Source organism: Pyrus communis, chromosome 9, assembly GCF_041283825.1.
Source record: "Pyrus communis isolate YQ-2024b chromosome 9, ASM4128382v1, whole genome shotgun sequence".
Lineage (NCBI taxonomy): Eukaryota > Viridiplantae > Streptophyta > Magnoliopsida > Rosales > Rosaceae > Pyrus > Pyrus communis.
In genome coordinates this window covers 16,660,241-16,683,513 of record NC_142573.1, presented here as the reverse complement: position 1 = coordinate 16,683,513, position 23,273 = coordinate 16,660,241, and the positions used below count along the sequence as shown (strand labels likewise).

Below are 23,273 nucleotides of genomic sequence, written 5' to 3'. Positions count from 1 at the left end.
TGACATGAATATGAGAACTCTTCGTTGATCGTTTTTAGTGAACTCATTCTCTATTGAGCACCTACGTACTTGTCTTGATGTCACACACACCAATGACTCGAGACTAGTCACTCTCCCTGAGAGAAGACATAGCACGTACTGATCTTAACGGACTGTCAATGCCCAATTGACAATCCTATGATCAGGAACGTTTAGGATGTGTCAACGAAAGAATGGTCTCATGAATCTAACTTCTTTTAGATTGCATTCTTCCAATCACATATTCCTTGGACTTATCGTTTAAGCATATAACATTTATATGAGACGGCTCAAACAATAATGTTTGCCCATAATATTAAACTAGATTAGTTTAACATGTGAAATGTCCATAAAGTATCATCATATGATTGGTTTTAGGGCACATTTCCAACACCCATCCCATTTAATAGGAGCTTGTCATTCTTGGGAAATAATCCACGTGTCAGCTCCATGATTTTTGAGATTATTTTTGGCTCCACAAATGCCCCTACACCTGCTAGGCTGCTTGTAAGAAATGGCAGAAGATGTAGGAATCCAAAGTTGTGTAGGTAGTTATGGAGTTTGTGTTGTAGATTCCCCCTTTAACTTGGAATTTAAATGCTTCTAGGAAAGGGATTTTAATCACCACCAAAATCTATTTAAGCCTACTTTAAGCAAGGTATTAAACAAGCCTGGAGATGAATTAAAATTCCTACAAGACAGAAAGAAAGCCAGAGGATATTTGTTCCTCCTCCCTTAGCAATCTTCTTCGCTTGCCTGTGAAAAGAATTGTGTTCTGCTACTTTTCTTCATCTCCAAGGTAAGAAAAATTTAATTATCTCTTTCTTCTTGATTTTTTGGAGCCTCGGGGCTCAAATTTTGGCTCGATGAGGGTTGAAGATGTGGCAATCGCGAGGCTGTTGTGCTGTTGCCGTGGCAACCACGGGGCTGCTGTACCGTTGTTGTGGCAACTAAGTTGTTACAAGTGAACGACGTGGTTTCGCTGGGTAGGGCCAGGTGCGACTCAGCTTGGGTGGAGGATATCAGGGATGGGGCACGTGAACCTGGGTGTTGGGGCCCCGGTTTTGGGCTGCTCAAGTTGGGCTACTAGGAATAAGCCGTGTGGCTGAAATGGAGACAAAGAGTAAGTGCGGGCCTCATAGCTGATTAGGCTGCTGGGCTTAGGTCTGTGCAGCAAGCTTTTGCGATTTGTAGGATTTTTTCGAACATGTCTTCCTCGAGCCACAAGAATGATGAATTTATTCCGCCGTTATATCGCCAGGGCGAATCTACAAGTAAGCTAGGTTAGTTCATGACTGCTCATGTCAAGAAAGGTTTCGATAAGCAATTCAGGGACTTCCTTGAGATGTTTAGCACGCAATTCAGTCTGGGGTTCGCGTGAATTAAGCTAAGGAAGGTAGCAGGTGTGAGCCGTGTAGGTCTAAGAAAGCTATCAAGTTTCACCCCTACTACTTTATGTTAGGGTTCACCTTTCCTATGCCTTAATTTTTCTAGGAGGTGATATGCTCCATGAAGTGTGGTCATACATAGTGCTCTCTGAACGTGGTATGCATGATGGTGGGGTTTTACAACTTGAGCATGTTCTTTGACTTGGACCTAATTGCCAACGAATTTTGGTACCTTTTTGACATAGGCCACATCGATGGTGTTGAACAGCTGAGGACCTTCCATAGGCTCTTCGATCACTTAAGCAAATAGGATCATGACTGGGCTAGAAAGATCCTAAAAATCTGCGGAGAGTGGGAATCTAACTCCTTGTATGGGCTGTGCATTCCGATTGCTTTCATCGATAGTAAGTGGGATGCTTAGTCTCTAAGTTGTTTTATACTTTTTATTGAGATGCCTTTTGATTTGTTCTCCTCGATTTACATAGATTCAAAATTCGACTCAACTTTCAAGACTTCTCCAGATATGAAGAAAGTGAACATCGTTTTAGGGATCCCTACTGAATATCATAAATGGTGCTGGCTGCTCAGCCCTGTTCGTCTAGAGAAATATGGGCTGCTCTCGAGGGAAAAAATTAGAAGGATCAAGTATAAGATGTTTGCTCGTGAGCCTATTGCTGGTGAAGGTAGGATAAAGAGATTTTCATCTCTTGATCGAGAGCCGTCGGTGGAGAAGAAGCTGAAAACTCCCTTTGCTACACATGACAGTCCATCCACTGTTGGGAGGTTCGTGATTGACTTAACTTCTTTTAAGGGGAAGAAATAGGCTGCAGGATCTGAGCTTTTAAAGCATGCTGCTTTAAGGGTTGGTATAATAGTTACTTAGTAGAAGAGTCATGTCGTGCCCCTTATGGGTTGGTTTATTCCAAGACAACAATTAGTGTCCAAGTCTAATCTGATTCCACTACCAAGGCAGCGTTAGGGCTGACCTCTCCTGGTGAGAAGAAAGTGTCTGCCTGGATGTGCAGTTATGAACAACCTGTTAACCCAGCTTTAGGGGAGTTTTCCCAGATCCATGCGCTGTTGAAGCCCAATCTGGTTGAGGACACGAAAGCATGTGCCAAGTTTGTAAATGGTGTAAACAAGGTTATCGACTCCAGTTTCTTCATGAGGTGTGAGGCTTATTCACGAAGGGGTTCCCTACTTGCTATGATGCAAAAATTTGTGGTTGAGTAACCGCAAGATAGCAGCAGTCATGATAGCTGAAGCTTGCTCGATTGCGCAGAATATTAAAGAGTTTGAGCCTAAACTTGCCTTTTTGAAAGGATATGATGTCTCTACCCCTATTGCTCTGCAACTTGAGACCGCTTGCCAGGAGATCAATGACTTTTCATGGTCTAGGGGAAGTATGGCATTGCAGAGAAACAGATCGATGTCCAAGCAATGTGCAGGACCTCGAGCATGCCATTTCAGAGCTTTGGTCTGCCCGTGATGCCAAGGATGTAGAGCTGCTCGCCATGTATAATGATGTGGTTCGAAGCAAGAAGGTTGCTAGCTGACTTGAGTCCAAGGAAGTGGAGCTGTAAGGAGTGTTGTCTGTCATTGAAAACCTAAAGAAGGAACTAGATGAGTTGCAAAGTGCTCGCACTAACCTAATTAAGGAGAACAAGCAACTGAAGGGTGATTAGTCAGTCTTGAAGTTGTTCTTGGCATGCCATCTGACTACACATTTTCTAAAAATGACCTTGAGCTTTTTGTTATTTCTTCCGAGGACTTACTTAAGTTTTCTTCCAAGAACGCCGTTGGTGGAGCAGTTGAAGATTAGGCTACCAAATATGAGCGGTCACAACTAAAGGTGGTGCTACCCAGGCAAAGGTGGCTGATGATAGTGCTACCTAGGACAGGCAGCTCTAGATGAAGTGCGAAGGTTGATGCTGCTAATAGCAATGCGGCTGCTAAAGATATCCAAGCTGCCGAGGAATAGTCTTTTTAGATAAACTTTAGGATTTACTTTCTTTTCATTTCCTGCTTTGTTTTTTCCTTTGCTTGAACTCTGTCGGTCTTTGAGCCAGTTTACCAATTTGCTAGAAATTAATAAACTATTTTTCTTCACTTTACTTCATCTTTGTCTCTTTCCTTTACCTCAAGCTTTAGCCGCAGATTGAACAATTGAGCAGGTTGCTTTGAACAAAGCAATCAAGCCCATCTCCAATGCTTTAGGCGTTAACTTCGGGTTGTGTGGAGCAAACTTCATATGCTTAAGGTATCTTTCAAAACTTCTATCTTGTATGGCCTAATGACCTTTGTAGTTGCATGTTTCCTATCGGCGGTCCACTAGATCTTTAATCACAAGAAGTACAACATTACAAATAGGGTTTCGACACCCTATCATCCTCAAACAAGCGGGCAAGCCGAGGTGTCAGATCGAGAGATAAAACAGATTCTTGAGAAGACGGTTGGGCCAACAAGAAAAGATTGGAGCTTGAGGTTAGAGGATGCATTGTGGGCTTATAGGACCGCCTATAAAACACCCATAGGAATGTCCCCCTTCCGGCTTGTGTATGGTAAACCATGTCACTTACCTGTGGAGTTGGAGCATAAGGCTCATTGGGCCGTGAGGAAGTTCAACATGGATGTAGATGAGGCGGGAATTCATCGTAAGCTTCAATTGAATGAACTTGAGGAAATACAGAATGAAGCTTACGAGAATGCTCGACTTTACAAGGAAAAGACAAAGGCCTTTCATGACAAGATGATTCACACCAAGTCCTTCTCTGTGGAACAAAAAGTGTTGTTGTTTAATTCTCGTCTTCGTCTATTTCCGGGTAAGTTATGTTCACGTTGGATTGGACCCTTTGTTATTACTAATGTTTTTCCTCATGGTGCAGTCCTAGTTCGTAGTTTCAAAACAGGTCAAGAGTTCAAGGTGAATGGGCATCGCTTGAAGCCTTACTACGAGAGCTTTGTAGAACATGATGTGGATGAGACAACCCACTATGCCGTGGGTTCCCATGAAGGTTGATCCATGTGGCATCGTCCGGCTGCAAGACGTAAAAGAAAGCACTACTTGGGAGGCAACCCATGCAATCAACAAAGGAAGAACTTAGGAATTGCTCCAAACTCAGATTGTGTGTCGCTAAAACTTTTCCTTTGTTGCTTACTTTATGTTATGTGTGATGTGTTTATTTGTGTGTTCCTTTGCTGTTAGTTTAGTCTAAAACATTGAGGAAGTGTGGGGGGGTAACATTCTGTTTTGAGCTATTTTTGCATGAAATTCGTAGGGTATTACCACCTAACATGTCTAAACTTGTTTCCCACTGTTTTAAGTGTTTTTAACATGTTTTGAAGTCTTTTTATGTGTTACTTTGAAAAAATCCGAAACACAGTTTGAAACAACTAAAAAGAGTCAGTTTGAGTCAGTTTTGTGTTTGTTTTTGTGTGTTTGTGTCTTAGGATACCTTCCAACACAATGATGAGGATTTGATTTTTAGGTGCATGGCTGTGAAAGAGAGTTATAAACATGGATGGAAGTTTGATATATTCTTGGTTTATACTTTGTTATAGTTGTTGTTTATGAAATCATGTTTAATCCCAAAGAAAAAAAAAAGTTTTTGTAATATGCTTGAAGGAAGGAACTTAGAATAACATTACAACCCTATAGATTAGCCTTGGATAATTTTTCATTGTGATGTCAAGGGTTCTCCTAATTTTCTCAAATGGCCTCTGAAAAATAATTTTTCCAATTATCCAAATCAAATGGTGTTTTTGACTTTAATGTTGCTTTGGTCCTAATTGAATGGTAGAGACCTTACTTACTTTATAATCTAGACCATGTATCAATTCTCTTCTTTTTGTCCTGTCCCCAAATCAAAACAAAAATTCAAATGGGAGAGTGTTTTATGAAAGGGGCGTCTTCAAAAGAAAGTATATATTATCAAATGGGAAAATCCCTTCATTTTGGCCCTTTATGCAATGTCATGAGTAGTGCTTCAAAATCCCCCTCTTTAGGTCATCTATCAAATTCTCCTAAATATCAATGGTGACTCATCAAAATTTCATCTTCATTCAAATAACCTTGGCACTTCTCAAATTGATGCCCCTCTCAAAGTTCCTCACCAACGTTAGCTTGTCCTTCAAGGCTTATGCCTTACTTTTTGTGAGTCTTGACCATCGTCCATTATGTAGGAAGTGTAGTCTCTTAAAGTCAATGGATTATTAAAAGCTTGGTTAACTTTGAAAATGCTTTTGAGATTAAATGCTTGGTTATATGATTTCAAGATGGATGTCTCCAATCATATCCCCTTACCTTGACACATCACAGTTGCATCATGAGCAAGTGTTCATCTCTATATTACTGCCTCTGTATGACCCTGAAGAGTTGTCTTTTGAGAATTACATTGCATATTGTTTTCGTCAAACACTGGTCATGTCAATGTCTCTTGGAAGCATCAATATTCAAACTACTTTTTATTATCCATTTCATGGCTTGTGTTTTAGCTGCTATTTATTGGTTCAAAGATTAAACTATTATCTTGATCTCTGTCATCTTAATGAGCTACCTTCAGTTGTTTGGGTACCTTTGTCTATGTGTATGCTCAAATTTATGTTTCAATGAACATCTTTGTTTTCTGTTGATTCACTGTCCCTCATCAGAAAAATGAAATCCTGATTTAGGATTATGGGTGAGTGTGTTTTCATGAAAAGCATCCTTTATGGTGGAATTTCAATTATGAGGGAGTTAAATCACAGCGTATGCATCTTTTTGTGCTTACTTGTTGCTAGTCTCATTGTTGCTACACCTTGCTTGGGCTTATCCATATGATCTGTTGCAAATTCTTTATTTGATGTGCTCTTGTTGTTCGTGTCTTGTGCATTTGCAGCAAATTTGACTATTCTATGCGTTTTTCCACCTTGTCTTTGTCTTACCATGACAAAATGGGGGAGAAAAATTTCGTTATGTTTCATTGCAAGCTTTTTCTTACCCATGATAGATTTCCATTGTTCTTGTCAAGAGTGGGTCATATGCAGGATTCATACCTTGGCTCTTCTCTTGAGTGTGGGTAAGTGAAATTAGTTCTAGGCTTGGGGTATTTTGTCAAGGAAAATCAAATAGGGAGATTATAAAGTCTAGTCTTAAGTGTTTGGCTTTCCTTGTCAAATATTGTATTTGTGTAGCACATGCTCAATTTAGCTTTAGACTACATTATCTAATTATGGGATGCTACTACTGGGATTAAACATTCAAGGACGTGGCTCACCTCACATCAAATGTTTGTTTATGCATATGCATCTTATATCTCTATTTGTGTTGCATTTTGTCTAGTTTAATTGCCTAGTCAGTTTGCGCGCTGACTTTCAGCTGTCTAGGCACACATATTAAGACAGCCCACATGGGCTGACTGACACCTTTCTGATGGTAGACAGTTTCTGGCCATTAATCTACCTAGATTTCTTTTGTAGCCGACAAGTGTCATTGGGACAAGTTGGCTGATGAAAAATCTGATTCCCTTTGGTATATTTGTTCCCTAGGGTTTCATGTTGGTGCTTAGGGGTTTAGAACTTAGTTTTAGAGAAAGAGAGTTGCCTTAAATGCTTTAAGCTTGCATCTTCTCCATTTATGAAACCCAAACTGCCAAACCGCCAAACCTTCCTCATGCATTAAACACCCAATCACTGTATATTAGGGTTGCATTGTTTTAAGGTTTTGCATTTATGTCTTGGTTTGTTTTTAAGCTTTAAATTGGTTTTAGAGCAAACTTTTGGATTCAAGTTAGATTTTTCCTTCAACTGTTTGATTGGAGAATCTGATTGATCATTTGAATCCAAATTTCATGTGCATATCATTGATCGTGTTGTTCTCAGTGTCACAAGGTGATGAGCTCACGAGGAGTTGCCACTTCATGAAGACCAAAGGAGTTCATCTCGTGTAAGGTAAGGTTGCACAAAGGTAAAGATGCTCCATGGATAAGGATCTAGGAATTGAGCTTGTGTGGTCTTTCTATGAACCTTTGTTTACACTAATGGATTAGACCCAGAATTGGGGTTTTCCGTCCAAAAAATCTTATGTTCAAGTTATTTTTATTGTGTCACACTTCTCATATACACATATATGATACATATATATATGTTGAACATTTAAATGGTATGTGCTCACAATCTTGCCCACTTGACATATTAATAACTTGCAACGAACTGCTACCTTGCTGACTATGATAGTTTTTGGTAATTGAATCTTCGATTTATTGACTAACAAATATATCTTAGTTGACTAGCGGGCTTGACTAATCATTCTAGCAGATTATAATTTTTTATATGTAGGATATTCCGCTTGGTACCAATTTCAAATTTCAACACAGTTTTCATTTTTTTCCGCTATTCAATTTAGGGATATGATAATGCTAGGATTACAAGTGCATGGATATGAATGCTCTATTTAGAAAGTTAATGAAATGACTACTTGCATGGTCAGATACGTTTTCACTTATTAAAAGACCTAGCGCAAATTTTTATTCACTAGTAAAAATTCAGCGAGCTCATTCTCAATACGAGGTAAGCCTATAATTACAAGCAAGATCACTGATTCTCTAGAAACAAACAAACTTCAAGAAAAAAACTACTCTGAAAAAATTTAACCTCTCTCGAAAATTTAACTAATCAATGTTTCCAACATTTTTGTCGTAAATTGATGAATGGACTATGTTCATGGCCACGTACCTTTAAGTTTAATAAAACCCCAGTGCAAACTTTGGTTCCAACCTAACAAATTTTCAATGTTTTAAAAAACAGCCTAGGCGCTTGGCGGTGGTGACCTGATGCGTTTTCTTCCAAATCGGTTGGAAAAATCAGTTGGGGTCTAGGCGGTGCTAGGCAGCTAAGAGGCTAGGAAGTTTTTTTTTTTTTTTTTTTTTTTTTTTTTTTTTTTTTTGTGAAATTAAAAAAAAAAAAAAAAATCCTATCTACATTACTATATTTCCTTATTTTCCTCTTATTTTGCATTTGGTGTGGTTTAAAATTGGGAACTTATTGTACATGTGTCACCTTACAATACTCCTCATTATGGTTCTAGGACATATATGTTTAATGTGTTTTTAAATTTTGGACTTGTTGGATACTCTTTTTGCATTTTATTATTCTTTTATCATCTTATCCATGGATTTCATGCAAGTTTAATTTTTTGTAAGTGTCAATATGCACTTATTTACAAGATATACAAGAAATTTACTTAAATCCGCCTAGGCGCCCGCTTAGACCCCGCCTACCATCCTAGGCGATAAGCGCCAGCCCGCTGCCCAACTAGCGCCTAGCGTTTTTTAGAACCTTGCAAAATTTAGTGAGTCAATAACAAGTTTGAATCATGCTTCCAATTAGAAAATAAACACACTTCGAAAAAGTAAAACTAACTAATCGAAACTGTCATTTATCCACATAACTTACGATCTATAAGAAGGCAATATCTTTGATTCTCTGACAACAATCTCAAGATTGATCAAGTGAAGCAGAATAAATAATTGTCTTCTTCCTATCTTTCTCTATCTTGATTTAGCTTTTCAAGTTTCTCTTTGTGAGAAAAAATAGTGAGCATGAAACTACACTCATGGATATGAACAATCATTTTGGCAAGTTAATAAAAGGACTACGTGCATGGTGATGTATATTATCGCTGATTAAATTCTCAACAGTAAGCTTAGTCAGAGGGAAACACCATTCAACGCCACACAGCTCCCATTTCACCGACCCATTCATAATCTAAACCAACATCCCAACCCACGCATCCAATTTCTCAGATCCACATTCAACTATATAGCTTCCACCCTCCCACGTATCGAACCCCTCACCCCTCACTCTCTACAACTATTTAAAAAAACTGATATATGAATTCTCCCAAAATAAAATCAAAGGACAAAGCTGAAACGAGTACAAAAGTTGATGAAATACATGGGAAGTTAACAAATTGAACCAGGGATTAAAATGAAATCAAAGGACAAAGCTGAATCTGAATAATCCACAAAAAACAAAAGTAAATCTCGAATACTATAAAGACCATTATTGCATAACCAAAGTTACGAGGACGAATAATTGTATGATGATTGACCCCGAGAGTTTCTTTTTTGCTAATCTTTAATAAATGTACGATTATAAATAATAAAGTGGATGCATACAAATCAACACATATAATTAGAAAATTTTACATGAATAATTGCATAAAACAAGTTAGAATAGGCTTTACAATTTACATAAGTAATTGAAGGGCACAATAATATACATAAAAAGGTGACATTTCTTTTACAAAATATGAGGTGCAATCATCATGTCCGGTATGATGAGAACAACCCCAGATGCATTGCAGATGCTAACGAACAACCTATGCTACATGTAAGCAGACATTAATTTCAATTTTTACTCTGGCTTTTGCACTTGTACAATGCCAATTTGCAGATAACATATTGTTTGCTAACTTTCTAATCGTATGTTTTTCAGGTATGCAAGGTGCACTCGCTCAGTTTCCATTGGTACGCACTTGAGTGGGATTCGTGCATCTGTTCTGAAATTGTTTTTTCCAGATTCCTCCTGCATACTATGCTCATTTGGCTGCCTTCCATGCAAGATACTACATTAAGGGCGAGTATTCAGATAGAGGTTCTATTACTGGATCTACAGCTGCGGGTGCTGGTGGTACTGGTGTGCGCTTCCGTGCCCTTCCCCCTTCCTGAGATCAAGGAAACTGTGAAAGTAGTTATCCTCATGTGTGCCCTGGTTTGCAATTGATGGTTTTGGTTGTTTGGGGTTGCTACTCGTGTGTAGAGAGAGGTCGAAAACAGCTTCTATGGAATCGCTGCTGCTATTACTGCGACTCTGTAGGAACTCCTTCACGATTTTCTGTCAAGTCAAATGGATATTGAATTTAGAACCAAAAAAATTGATACTGATTACATCTACTTTTAAAACTACGGGAAATGAAAAGTAAAAATGTCAAATATATATGTTAGTTAGCTTCAATATCAGATCCAGTGTTCACGCCGTTTGAAAAACAATAAACCAGCAATTATCGGAAAATGATCAAACACTAAAGCCTTAAATAGAGGGATGTTTAGGATAATTACCTCTGGTAAATCAGCGATTCGATTGGTTGTAGTGAGAGCCATCAGCAGCTCTTCATCATCGTCTTCCTCTTCACCTTTTGTTTCTGAGGCTATGGATGATGATCTCCAACACATCGGACATCCACCAAAAACGCGCCGTGAGAGCTACAGCTTCTCTTTGAGTGTTTTTCCACAGCAGCCTCTTCAGTGAGTTTTTATAATAACAGAAGAAGATTCGAGAATTTCTATCGTTAGGGTTAGGTTAGATGATTTGATCTTATCTCGTCTTGCCTGTCTAGATTTTTTTTCATTTTTTTCTTTTTCTTTTCACAAAAGTCGGATACAATAAATATTTAGGATTTGTGTTTGTCGTTAGTAGTAATTGTTAGGGTCCCTTGTTGTGATTGATAAGTTTTGCAAGCGGTAAATGTTATGGACTATGATTTTTTTCCTTCCTCTTTCCATCCCCTTCCATCTCCTTCTTTTACATTCTTTATTTTGTCTTTCTCTTTCTATAAAAAATTAACATAAGATGTTGACGTCACTTAACCGTGACAGTTCAAATAGGAGGGAAGGGAAAAAAAAAAGGGAGAGAATCCTACTCCAAATGTTATTTTGTTTTTGGCCAAAAGTAATTTTTTTCCTGTATTGCGCACATTTGTGACACTGTATTTTACACAACTATTGAATCAAGTTTTTGTGAGGGCCACTCCGTATTTTATTTCATCGATCAGACCTGTCTTTTCTTTAGTTCTTTCTTCAAAGCTCATATCTATAAAAAGTCACTCAAATCCGAAACTATATAACCGTTAGATTTAGTGCTTAGTACTGTTTCTTTGTAAAACTGTATTCGTCCTTTTTATTCACTACAAATGAATTTTTTAATGGTTTTTTATTTGTCTATTTTTTTGCAATGATGATCTATGAACGATGTTTAAGAATAGACAGTTTGGATCTCCAAAATACATTATGGGAGTGGGCTGCACCCAAAACTTCTGTCAAAATTTATGTAAAAAAAAGTGCTGCCACGGATATGCACCATATTGACTTGGGGTTATATCAAATATTTATCTATTTTTGCAACTGGTGGATTGCCTCGTTTGTTGAAATTTTTTATCCAACTCATTACACCCGGACTTAAAACCCTTTTTTTCTTAGTGTAGAACAATGTAAGATATCATTTCTAAAAATTAGCTTTAAAAGTGATTATTTCTGTTATCAGGGCTAAATCATTGTATAAGCTTTGAGTAGACCTAGCCCTCATTTGTTGCCATTTCCTATCACGAATCGGTGCTCCCACACATGGCATTCTTGTAATCTCAACAAGAGAACTACCAGTGTTTTGCTTGTAAAAACTATCAGGTGGCGGCACCTATCTCCAAACTCTCTTTGAATGGCAGCTGACTGTCATTATTACGTGTTCTAAATTTAGTGTACAATTTCGTGGCACTTGCAAGGACAACAGTAGATTTCTAGTGTGGATATCCATGCAAACAAATAAATGATAATGGTTTGCCTAAATTATACTTGGTTTGGGTACTGATTCCTTAATGTATAATAAAAACTTTAAATTGATGCATAGTTTGAATACAGTTCTCTTTTTTTTTTTTCCGCAATTCTATAGAAAATGATAATGCTAGGACTATGGGTGCATGTATATGAATGCTTTTTTTAGAAAGTTAATGAAGGCACTACGAGCATGGTTAGATACGTTTCCGCATATTAAAAGACCTAGTGCAAACTTTGATTCCAACTAGGAAAAATTTGGCGCGCTCATTCTCAATACGGCTAAGACTGTAATTAGATGCAAGATTACTGATTCTCTAGAAAGAAACAAACTTCAAGAAAAAACAACTATTCTGAAGAAAAAAAAAAAAAAACAAAAACTTCTCTAGAAACCACATACAAGCTAAGCCTGTAATTAGAAGCAAGATCACTGATTCTCTTACCACATTCTTAATATCGAGCAAATGAAGTAAAAGTATTACCTTGTTTATATCTCTTTATGTTGAAGTTAGTTCCGTCAAACTTATCATGATTCTCTCCGTGAGAAGATATAGTAGAGATCACTATCATGAGTTACACAATTACCCTTATCACTAGTGAAGGGAAAAACTTTTATTCGAAAGGAAAATAAAATTTGGGGTGCTCATAACAAGTTTTAATCATCCAATTTGAAAAGAAACAAACTCCAAGAAAAAAATAGCAGATGAGAGATTGTTGGAAGTTTCTTCAATTGTGGGTGTATACCTGGGTAAATCTTTTTAGGGTACCTCAAATTGCAAAGGAATTAACAAATAGAATAAAGAATGAAAATAAAATCTAAGGACAATAAAGTTTCTTTCTTGACCGCAAATTTCAGAACTTCAATTCAGTTATAATTCAGAAAATTTACAAAAATAATAGTTACATGAACAAGTCAGAAGGTTTTCCAATTTACACTGGGACATGCATAATTAATTGAAGGCCACACAAATATACACAAAAAGGGTCAAGAAGTCATGACTCCGGTGAACTCATTCCTTTATTTTTAGCTCTCCACATGTATATCTAGCTATCTAGGATATATCGTATGTTCTACTTTTGTTCTACATATATCGGTCAACTTTCACGCTGCTCCGACTCTACTGGTGGTGCACAGTCTCAAGACTGGCCTGAAATTACCAAGCATGTTGGCTTGGTCTGTGCTCAAACGCACCGACAGGAGCTCATCCAGGATCTGCTCAAAATATGGCAGGATCCAGGAACAATGTTTGGCCATCATTTTCCGTCAAGTCAAATTGATATTGAATAATTTAGAACGAAAAGAAAATGATACTGATTTGGGTAATCAATCTGGTAAGGAATATAGAAGATAAAAATGGGAAAAATAAATTTCAAAAGTGCTCATTAGCTAGCTAGTTCAATATCAGATCTAGTGACCAAACCCTTTGGAAAACAGTAAACTAGCTAAATTGAAAATGATCAAACCCTAAGGGATCAATTAGAGGGATAATTACCTCTTGCAAATCATTGATTTGATTGGTGATGGTGAGAGCCATCAAAATCTGATCATCATCATGATCATCGTTATCGCTTCCCCTTGACCTGAGGCCATGGATGATGATATCCTACACATACCCCTACTAAACAGGCCCAAAGAGCTAATCCTTCTATTGAATGTATAGTGACAATGGAGGACTCGAGAAGAGATGGTAGCTAAGGTTAGGTTTTGGGGATTGATCTTATCTAGTCCAGATCATTCTCGTGTATCTCGCTGACGTGTGCCTAAGACTTTTGAAAGATGAATGACAATGTTCATGGGCACGTATCTTTAAGCTTAATAAAACCTCAGTGCAAACTTTGATTCAAAACTGACAAAATTTAGTTAATAAATAACAAGCCATGCTTCTGATTATAAAAGAAACACACTTCGAAAAAACAAAACTAATCGAAAATGTCACTTATTCACATAACTTACGATCTATAAGGAGGCAACATCTTTGATTTTCTAACAACAATCTCAAGATTTCATTGGATGTTTCGTTCTCTGCGCAACAAAATTCAAATTTTTATCGTGCAATATCTTTTTTTACAACCTTTGCAAGACAAAATATTCGTCGCTTAAACGTCTGTTAAATGTTGTAGCGCCCACCTTTCTTTCCCTTTTACCCTTCTGTCCCCACTTTATCCAGCACCCATCGCTGCAGCAGGAGCACAGATGTGGAAGATGTTGGACTTGTTTGACATAAATCAACATTAACATGGTCTACTACATGTAATAGGAATGTATCATTAGAGAATAATATATATTGTGATTTGGTTACCCAAAGATGTCAATCCTATATTGTGAGTCTTATATAGGAAATAGGATTGATGTAATCCTTATACGATTATGATTATGATATATTACTTGGAGGTCAAGAAAGTAGATTTAGTGTTTCCTTTATGGAAGGAACTTTAAGTCTTTTGACCTATATAAATACTAGTCCCTATGAACCCTAAAACACACGAGATAAAGCTTTCCATTGAGCACAGTGTTAAAGTTAGGAATTCATAGAAGGCCTTGTGTTTTCCTCTTGGTGCAAACTGTCTCCATGGCCGCTGCAGAAGCTATATCAGGTTAGGGTTTCATTATGTTCACGTAATTAAAACCTGTAATTACAGTCACAATCATGCATATATATAATCTGCCGAATGTGTGGTGCATGAGTACCTATAAAATCTGCGTGATCAGTATATATATTACTTAGTTAAATCATATATTCAAGCCCTAGCAATTTATCATGAAATATCTGAGTAATATAATCAAGTTACTGTCGACACTTGCATTTAAAATCATAACGTGGATGCAGTTCATCTGCCTATAGGTGTTAATCGTGTTTTCATGGTTAGACTTAAAATGGAATAACGTGATATATGCATTATACCAGATATGGTATTTCCATCTGCTCATAAATGTTAGAAACAACCATGAAAGTAACTGATATAATGCATATGTTAGTGTTAGAAGCGTTTTAATTCATCAGCTCATAAATGTTGAATTAATCTTGTCTTATGAAGTTTAGTGGGATGTTTAATTTTAAAGTATGCATGTTGTTCATTCAGTTATGAATGCTGTGAACACAGTTCAAACCTTAAGTGGTACAAACTACAAAAAGTTGAAGCAAGACTTAGACATATGTCTGGGGTTAATGGATTTTGACATAGCTATCAGGGAAGACTCTCCTCCAGAACCTGCTACAGATGCAACTGTTGATATTAAAGCCAAGTACAAAAGGTGGTTGAAAGCAAATCGTATTGCTCTTTGGGTGATGAAAAAGTCCATGCCTGACACAGTAAGCGGAGGAATACCATATTTTGAGAATGCAAAGGAGTATCTGACCTTGATCCATGAGAAATTCAAGGAATTAGCCAAAGCTGAAACAGGTAATAATATCATGAATGATCTTATGTCAACAAAATATAATGGTATGGGATGTGTGAGAGAGCATATACTGGAGCTTCTAGACATTGGTGCAAAACTGAATGCACTGGATGTTCCCATGAGTGATGCATTCTTGGTTCATGTAGCACTTAATTCATTACCTAATGAATACTCACAATTGAAGAGCACATATAATGCACAGAAAGAGAAGTGGAGTTTAAATGAATTAATTACCATATGTGTGCATGAAGAACAACACATTAGGTCTGAGATAATTGAGAAGAAGGTCAACATGGTGACTGAGTTCAAGAACAATGTTCAGAAGCCCGAAAGTGGGAAGGATACATCAAAGCTTGGAGTGAATAAGAACTCCAAGAGCATCAAAGGGAAGTGTTTCTTCTGCAAGAAACCTGACCACATGAAGAGAAACTGTCAGAAGTATAAGAAGTGGCTCGAAAGTGGCAAGGGAAAAGATAATATTGCAATTTATAAAGGTGAAGTTTTAGTTTGTTTTGAAACAAATAACACTGAATTTGCTAGAAATTCATGGTGGGTTGATAGTGGTGCTTCAATACATGTGACAAATTCTTTGCAGGGCTTCATAAACAAGAGGGTGCCAAGAAAGGATGAAATCTCAATGATCGTGGGAACTGGAGACAAAGCTGCTGTGAAGTTCATTGGAACAGTTAGAATTAAGCTAGAGTCTAGTTTTATTTTGGAATTACAAGATGTCTGTTATGTACCTTCAATTAGAAGGAACGTAGTGTCAGTTAGTCAGCTTGTTAAGAAAAATTTCGAGTTATCAATAAATGACAGTGGCTTCATTATTTGCCAAGATTTGCAAGTTATTGGAAATGGTTTTCATATTGGTGGCATGTTTCAACTTAATTCCAAAGAATCTTGTTACATGGCTAATATGGTTGGACAGAAAAGACTTAATCAAAGTGAAACATTGTCCACTCTTTGGCACAAAAGATTGGGTCACATTTCGACTGAGAGGGTTAAGACTCTGAGCAAAACTGGTATATTGCCAGAGTTCGAATTAGACCATCTTGTCACATGTATTGAATGCATAAAAGGAAAAATGGTTAACTCACACAAAAAGGATGCAACCAGAAGCACTAATCTCCTTGAACTTGTGCACATCCATATGTGGACCCTTCCCCACTCTAACATATGATGGTTATAAGTATTTTATAACTTTCATAGATGACTTCGCGAGGTATTGTCACTTATATTTGCTCTCTGAAAAATCAAGTGCACTTATGGCTTTTAAAATCTACAAGGCTGAGGTAGAGAAATAGTTAGAGAAAAGAATTAAGGTGGTGAGATCTGACAAAGGGGATGAATACTATGGGAGATATATTGAGCATGGCAGGAACCCTAGACCCTTTGCACTTTACTTACAAAATGAGGGGATAATGGCTCAGTACACGAATCCTGGTACTCTACAACAAAACGGAGTATCAGAAAGGAAGAATCACACATTAAAAGGCATGGTAAGAAGCATGATGAGTGCAACAAAATTACCAGTGTATTTGTGGGGTGATGCTATTAAGACTGCAAACTACATATCCAATAGAGTCTCCAACAAATCTGTAACTACAATACCTTTTGAATTGTGGTTAGTGTTTTCCTTTATGGAAGGAACTTTGAGTCTTTTGACCTATATAAATACTGGTCCCTATGAACCCTAAAACACACGAGATAAAGCTTTCCATTGAGCAATGTTAAAGCTGAATTCATAGAAGACCCTGTGTTTTCCTCTTGGTGCAAACCGTCTCCATGGCCGCTGCAGGAGCTACATCAGGTTAGGGTTTCATTGTGTTCACGTAGTCATAATCATGCATGCAGTGTTTTAGTTATATAACCTTAAGGAGATAACAGAAGATGCATTAATTAAGACCAGCTAGCGTCCTCTGCCCTTGCCTTCTCAGTCTTTTCTACTTTTCACACTGCCATAGAGGAAGACAGTATCCTCCCTCCCAACTCGTAGACTGCTTGCCCAACTCATGGTCTCTAGCATTTTCCAAACCACAAGAAGTTGCCACCGTCAATTTAATATTTTGATCCGGAGATTCATTCGAATGAACAACGTACTGTTGCTGCACACTCCTTTTAGATAACTTGGCACTCAAAGTCTCTTTTTCTCCACAGCTCTTTCAGCAACATCTCATGCATGCTGTTTTATCTTGCTGGGAGGTTGTATCTATGAGCTCCTCACTTGGCCGGCTACCACTTTCCCAAGCTCCGTACTTTTCTGCATCTTTGTATCTCAAGCCCGCCGTATCGTTGAGGTCAGAGGTCCTCCCCCGACCTCCTCGGACTTCCCGTATGCGCTCTTCCACCCTCAAACTTCGAGTGTAAAAGTAGGCCTCTTCATCTTCTGACTGACAAGGTCAGTCGCACTTATCTTTCTAAACCCTAATTTTTCGTAAAAAACAAGGATCCTATTTTTCATGTGAGAAAAATTCTACCAAAAGAACCAAAGCAAAAATCATTCCACTTAAATAGTAAATTCGAATCCGTGGAGCCATGTCGTGTTAACACCCCGCAAAAACACCACACATCCTACGTCTCTTGTTTCTGGAGGTTCTTCCATCTAACATCATTATCCACTACGACACGGATGAGTCAGCATGCATGCAGTGCCAATAAGCACGAAGGAATGAACCAATCAAATCCTTTGTACCAGGACAATTGTCAACCTTAATCAGTTTAACCAACGTTAATTTTTACTAAGCAGCTAGTATTTTACCGAATCACCGCCCTGTAAAAACTCTGAAACTGCCTATATAAGTAACTGTAACAGTTCTAACAACATCACAACAAATAGTAAAGAACTTTTCGTATAGAGTGAGAGAGAGAGAGCGCGCTAGCTAGAGAGAGAATTACTCAAGACAACCACCATTGAATGGCGCCAAACCGAGTGATCCCGGCAGCGTCAAAACTCCTGAAAGCTATCAAGCCACTCAACTCCGCCTCCACCACTACAGTCTCTGCCATATCCCCGCCAATTGGCTTTCCCGAAAAAACACCACAAGCCATCACCACCGCGGACACCACCGCCACTAGCCTTTCCAATTTCGATGACGCAGATAAGCTGTTTGCGTCCGTCTCCACATCACATCTGTTGAGGACGGCACTCAACCTTCACATGGTAGCTATGGAGCCAATGGTGGACACTGGAATGTGGATCATGCGGTCCAGGCTCATGCAGACTCCCTTAATCAAGGACGTGATCTTGGAGATCATACGGTCCACAATTTACGACCATTTCTGTGCTGGCGAGAATCCCGTGGCCACCAGAAAGTCGGTGCTGGAGCTGAACGAGGCGGGGCTGAGAGGGATGCTGGTTTACGCTCTGGAGCATGCTGGCGACAATGAGGCATGTGACCGGAACTTGCAAGGTTTCGTGGACACCGTTGAGTCCGCCAAATCCCTGCCACCTTCTTCGGTAACTAGTTTTTCTCATCACCCAAAGCATTATTCCATTTATTGACTTTTCTCTTTGATCTTGTCAAAATTTGGCTTCATTTCTAATGTTTGCATTTAAAATGTTTATTTCTTTCAAAAAGCAATTTCATTAACCAAATATATTGATCGCATCACTGATATTACATTTATAATAAACGTGACATGGCCTTGCTTAGCATATCTACTAATTAACCACATTAAGGTCACTCAACTACGTTGATGCATTAATTTCATTCCATATTGATTAAAGAGATGAGATGAGACGATACAATCAGTACTACTAAAGTTTGGTGTGATATTAGAAATATGTAGTCAGAGAACAACGTGAGATCGGAGAAGATTAAAACACAAAATCTTGTCGTTTTAGTGAGATTGTTTAGACTTATCACGTGATCAAGCGCTGACTCCATGCAACTAACAGGTGAGCTTTATAATTTTGAAAATCACTGCAATTTGTCCGATGAATCTACTTCAACGAGTGAGTGACTTGTTAAGATGGCAACAACAAGATCCTTCTTTTAATCTCCCATGGAAGCGCGATTCATTTCCCATTTTCTCCGAATCAAGCCCTCTCTACCACACCCTTATAAAGCCGGAGCTTTTAACTCCTGAAGAAGAGCGTGATCTCGAATTAGTCCACCAGAGACTACTGAAATTGTCCCAAAAGTGTGTAGAAGCCAATGTCCCTTTATCGATTGATGCAGAGTACACCTCGATTCAACCCGCCATCGATTACTTGACCTACTCCTCTGCAATCATATATAACAAAGATGACAACCCGATTGTTTACGGGACAATCCAAGCTTACCTGAAAGATGCAAGGGAAAGATTGTTGCTGGCAACAAAGGCTGCAGATAAGGTGGGTGTTCCCATGGGGTTCAAAGTGGTGAGGGGAGCTTATATGTCGGGTGAAGGAAAATTAGCTTCTTCCTTGGGCTATAAGTCTCCTATCCATGATTGCATTGAGGACACACATGCGTGCTACAATGACTGTGCTTCGTTCATGCTTGAGAGGATTGCTAATGGCTCTGACGCCGTTGTTCTTGCAACCCATAATGTTGAATCAGGTAACGAACTTGAAAAACTTAATAGTTAAAACTTTTAGGAAAAGGCTACTGCACTGTTATGAATTTTGCACAAGTAATATGTCTGACGTAAAATGTTGAATGTTAGGGAGACTAGCAATGGCAAAAGCACACGAAATTGGGGTCGGGAAGGTGCACCAGAAGCTTGAATTTGCACAATTGTACGGAATGGCAGAATCGCTTTCCTTTGGTCTGAAAAATGCAGGGTTTCAAGTGAGCAAGTATATGCCATTTGGACCGATACAGTTGGTGCTGCCTTACCTTCTAAGGAGGGCTGAAGAGAACAGGGGACTCTTATCTGCTTCATCTCTGGACAGACAACTAACAAGGTAAAATTAAATTTCGACAAAATCTTTTGAATACGCAGCATAAAAGGTTAGTTTTATTCAAATCTGGTTTGAATTTTTCATTTGAATACAGGGAGGAGCTGATGAGGAGACTCAAAACAGCAATCTTCTAATGCAAAATTGACAGCTTTGTGCAACAGCAAGCTTGGTGATCCATCACCAAGCTTGTAAATGGGATGATCTGTAATTATGGTGATTGCTCATGAGTTTTAGTTGAATTCAAACGTGCATATAGGAATTAGGAAATCTGGGGTTCTGTTTTCCTCATTTCATTAGATTGTACTACAGGGCAACAAATCCATATTTGCTTCCTAGCTCTACTTCCATGGTGATTTACCACAAGGGCCTGCACCATATTGACCAAGTTCTATATCATGTTGTTTCCTTCAGCAAAAGGAATATGAATAAATCTTTTATGTTGCTTCCAAATTGCTCAAATCTACTTGCAATAAGGATGATGTTTGATTGACTAGGAGGAGCAACTAAATTGGAACTTGGGTAGGCTGCCCACATAGGGCAGTTACCCTCTTTTGCACGGGTGGGAGCAGAATGGAGTCAGGCAAAACCAAAATATATGAGGTCCCTTAACTTTTCTCAGAGTGGTCAGAAGCTCAACCTTGACTTGTATTCCTAAATCCTTGCAATCAAAGACATAGGAGTGGCTTGTGGAGGTTATCAACATTCTCGATCAGCATGTGATTTGCGTGGGCGGTGAGGTCTGAAGTTTCCAAACCATAACACTATTCATCTATTTATATTTTATTTTATTGTCCATAACCATATAAGTTAAATAATCCTGTAGATATCATGGTTTCTTGTATCCAATAAACTGGAAAGATACAACAATGTGCTACAACCAGCATAACAACTGGTGTGGGTTACTCATGTTCATGATTTTTACCAATCCAAATTCCAAAATGCAAATCAATCAATGTGAAACCCTTACTGCATGGATCTAACCAGGCAAATTATTTCATGTGTGTGTGAATGCAAGCTTGTTTTCGATTTTAGCCACATGGCATGCCGTGCATGAATATCATGACATCGAATCTACTCGTTACCTGATCATCTCTTCAAAGTTTAATTAGCTTTGAAATTTTCTTGACAGTGCAACTATACGATCTTGTCTGATCGGCTGTCCAACTCATAGCAGTAAGATCGTTTCTTACATAGCGCCAAACTCACATCTGAGGAGCCTTGTTTAGGTATAGCATGCTAAGTATCAGCTCCATGAAACCTGCACAAGGATGTACCATTCAAAAATGTCGAAGAGGTACCGAATAACAAAAATAAACACAAGGTGCAGCATCTTAACTTCTCAAATTTGACATACTAATTGAGGTTCTATAGACAAGACATGATTGCAGCTATAAGTATTCAATTTTACGGATATTGATGAAATTAAATTCCAGTTAACTTTTTGTTTTTGTTTTTCTTACTACCCTATAGTCATTCTATCCTCAAAAAACATGATGGAACACACGGGCAAGTTTGGAGCATACATCTAAATGCTAATCTCAGCATTCATATTGGATATTAAAATTAGCCATTTCCTATTATTTACAAGATATTACATTTCAGTTGATGGTACCGTATATAAATCAAAATTCAAAGCTACCACTAGAATGTATGTACATATTGGTCAGCTCCAGAGTTTGATATCCTAGTGTGACTCTTTCCCATCAGAGAAGGCATCCATGAGATCGAACATTTTCCCAAGCTCCTTGCTTATTATACTCGGCCTAAGTTGCTTATCATTGATTCCAAACTTTGCTCTTTCAATTGCTTCCATTACATCTTCTCTGGCCACAGTTTCTCCACCTGCAAAAAGCCACAGATTAATATGATTTAAGTTAAGATCAATGTGCACATGGATAGAAAAAAACTAGTGATAATTTGGATGTAGTGTATACTTTAACATACTCCTACGACCAACAAGTAAATCAGCTTCATTGATGATGTTTGCATGATCAGCATGATAGGAGCATATTTAGGCGACTTACTTAGCTTGTTTTCATGCATTTATATTGTTAATTCATAGTTGTTTTAGTAGTTTAAGCCATTTTCGTGTGTTTTTAGGTTCATATGGCTAAGGAAGCAAAAAGATGCATTTTGGAGCAAAATTGGACTTGGAATGGATAGCTTATGTTTGGAGCAAAAGGAATGGACGAAATTGAAGGATTCCTAATCCATTGCAGCCACATGCACCCATAATCATTCACACCTTGCAGCCACATGCATTCACTCTTCATAAATCAGCCACATGCACATTCAATCATTCACACCAAAACCTTGCACATGCAATCCCTTTAATTAATTCAACCTAGCTGTCATTGCACATGCATTCACTCTTTAACCCACATGCATTTCCACCCACATGCACTCCCATTCTTGAATCCATTCAGCCACAAGACATTATCATTGCACCACATTCAGCCATTCCACATGCTATTTCAGCCACATGCACTCATAATCATTCAACCAACTTTGCACATGCATTCATCATCATAACCTAGCTGTCATATTCCCTCTTTTTCACCTATAAATAAGCATCCATTGCAGCCACAAAACATTCATTCTTCCATATTCATAATGTAGACCATCAAACCATCCTTGTCGTGCCTTCCCTTACAATCCAAACACCATCCTTCCATTTTCACCACTCCCCAAACCATTCACACCATCAAACTATCCTTAGACCTTGTGCTACAACGAAGAGGAAGAGAAGAGTGCCTAAACGTTCATACAATTCAAGTTTGAGTTGTTGGAATGTTTGGGTGTTTCTTTGATTTCAATGTTTAAATTCAATTCTCTTTGTTTTGTACGTATGAGGAATGGAAGAGAAGAGTGCCTAAACGTTCATACAATTCAAGTTTGAGTTGTTGGAATGTTTAGGTGTTTCTTTGATTTCAAAGTTATGAGGAACTAAACCCCCCTTGGCTAGGGGGGGATTCGAAATATATGTTTATGCTTGC

At 38.2% G+C, this 23,273-nt stretch overlaps 1 protein-coding gene and 1 long non-coding RNA gene across 2 annotated transcripts; one reads left to right on the top strand and one right to left on the bottom strand.

Moving 5' to 3' along the window:
* Positions 1–9,578: 9,578 nt before the first annotated feature.
* Positions 9,579–10,796, bottom strand: LOC148694343 (uncharacterized). Its single transcript, XR_015966986.1, has 2 exons — positions 10,505–10,796; positions 9,579–10,280 (listed from the first exon to the last, which is right to left on the bottom strand). It is a non-coding gene; the product is annotated as an uncharacterized LOC148694343 (long non-coding RNA).
* A 7,507-nt stretch (positions 10,797–18,303) lies between these two features.
* Positions 18,304–20,411, top strand: LOC137740642 (proline dehydrogenase 2, mitochondrial-like). Its single transcript, XM_068480478.2, has 4 exons — positions 18,304–18,846; positions 19,288–19,933; positions 20,040–20,280; positions 20,372–20,411. The coding sequence occupies exons 1-4, from the start codon at positions 18,304–18,306 to the stop codon at positions 20,409–20,411; spliced, it is 1,470 nt and encodes a 489-aa protein (XP_068336579.2).
* The last annotated feature ends 2,862 nt before the right edge of the window (positions 20,412–23,273 follow it).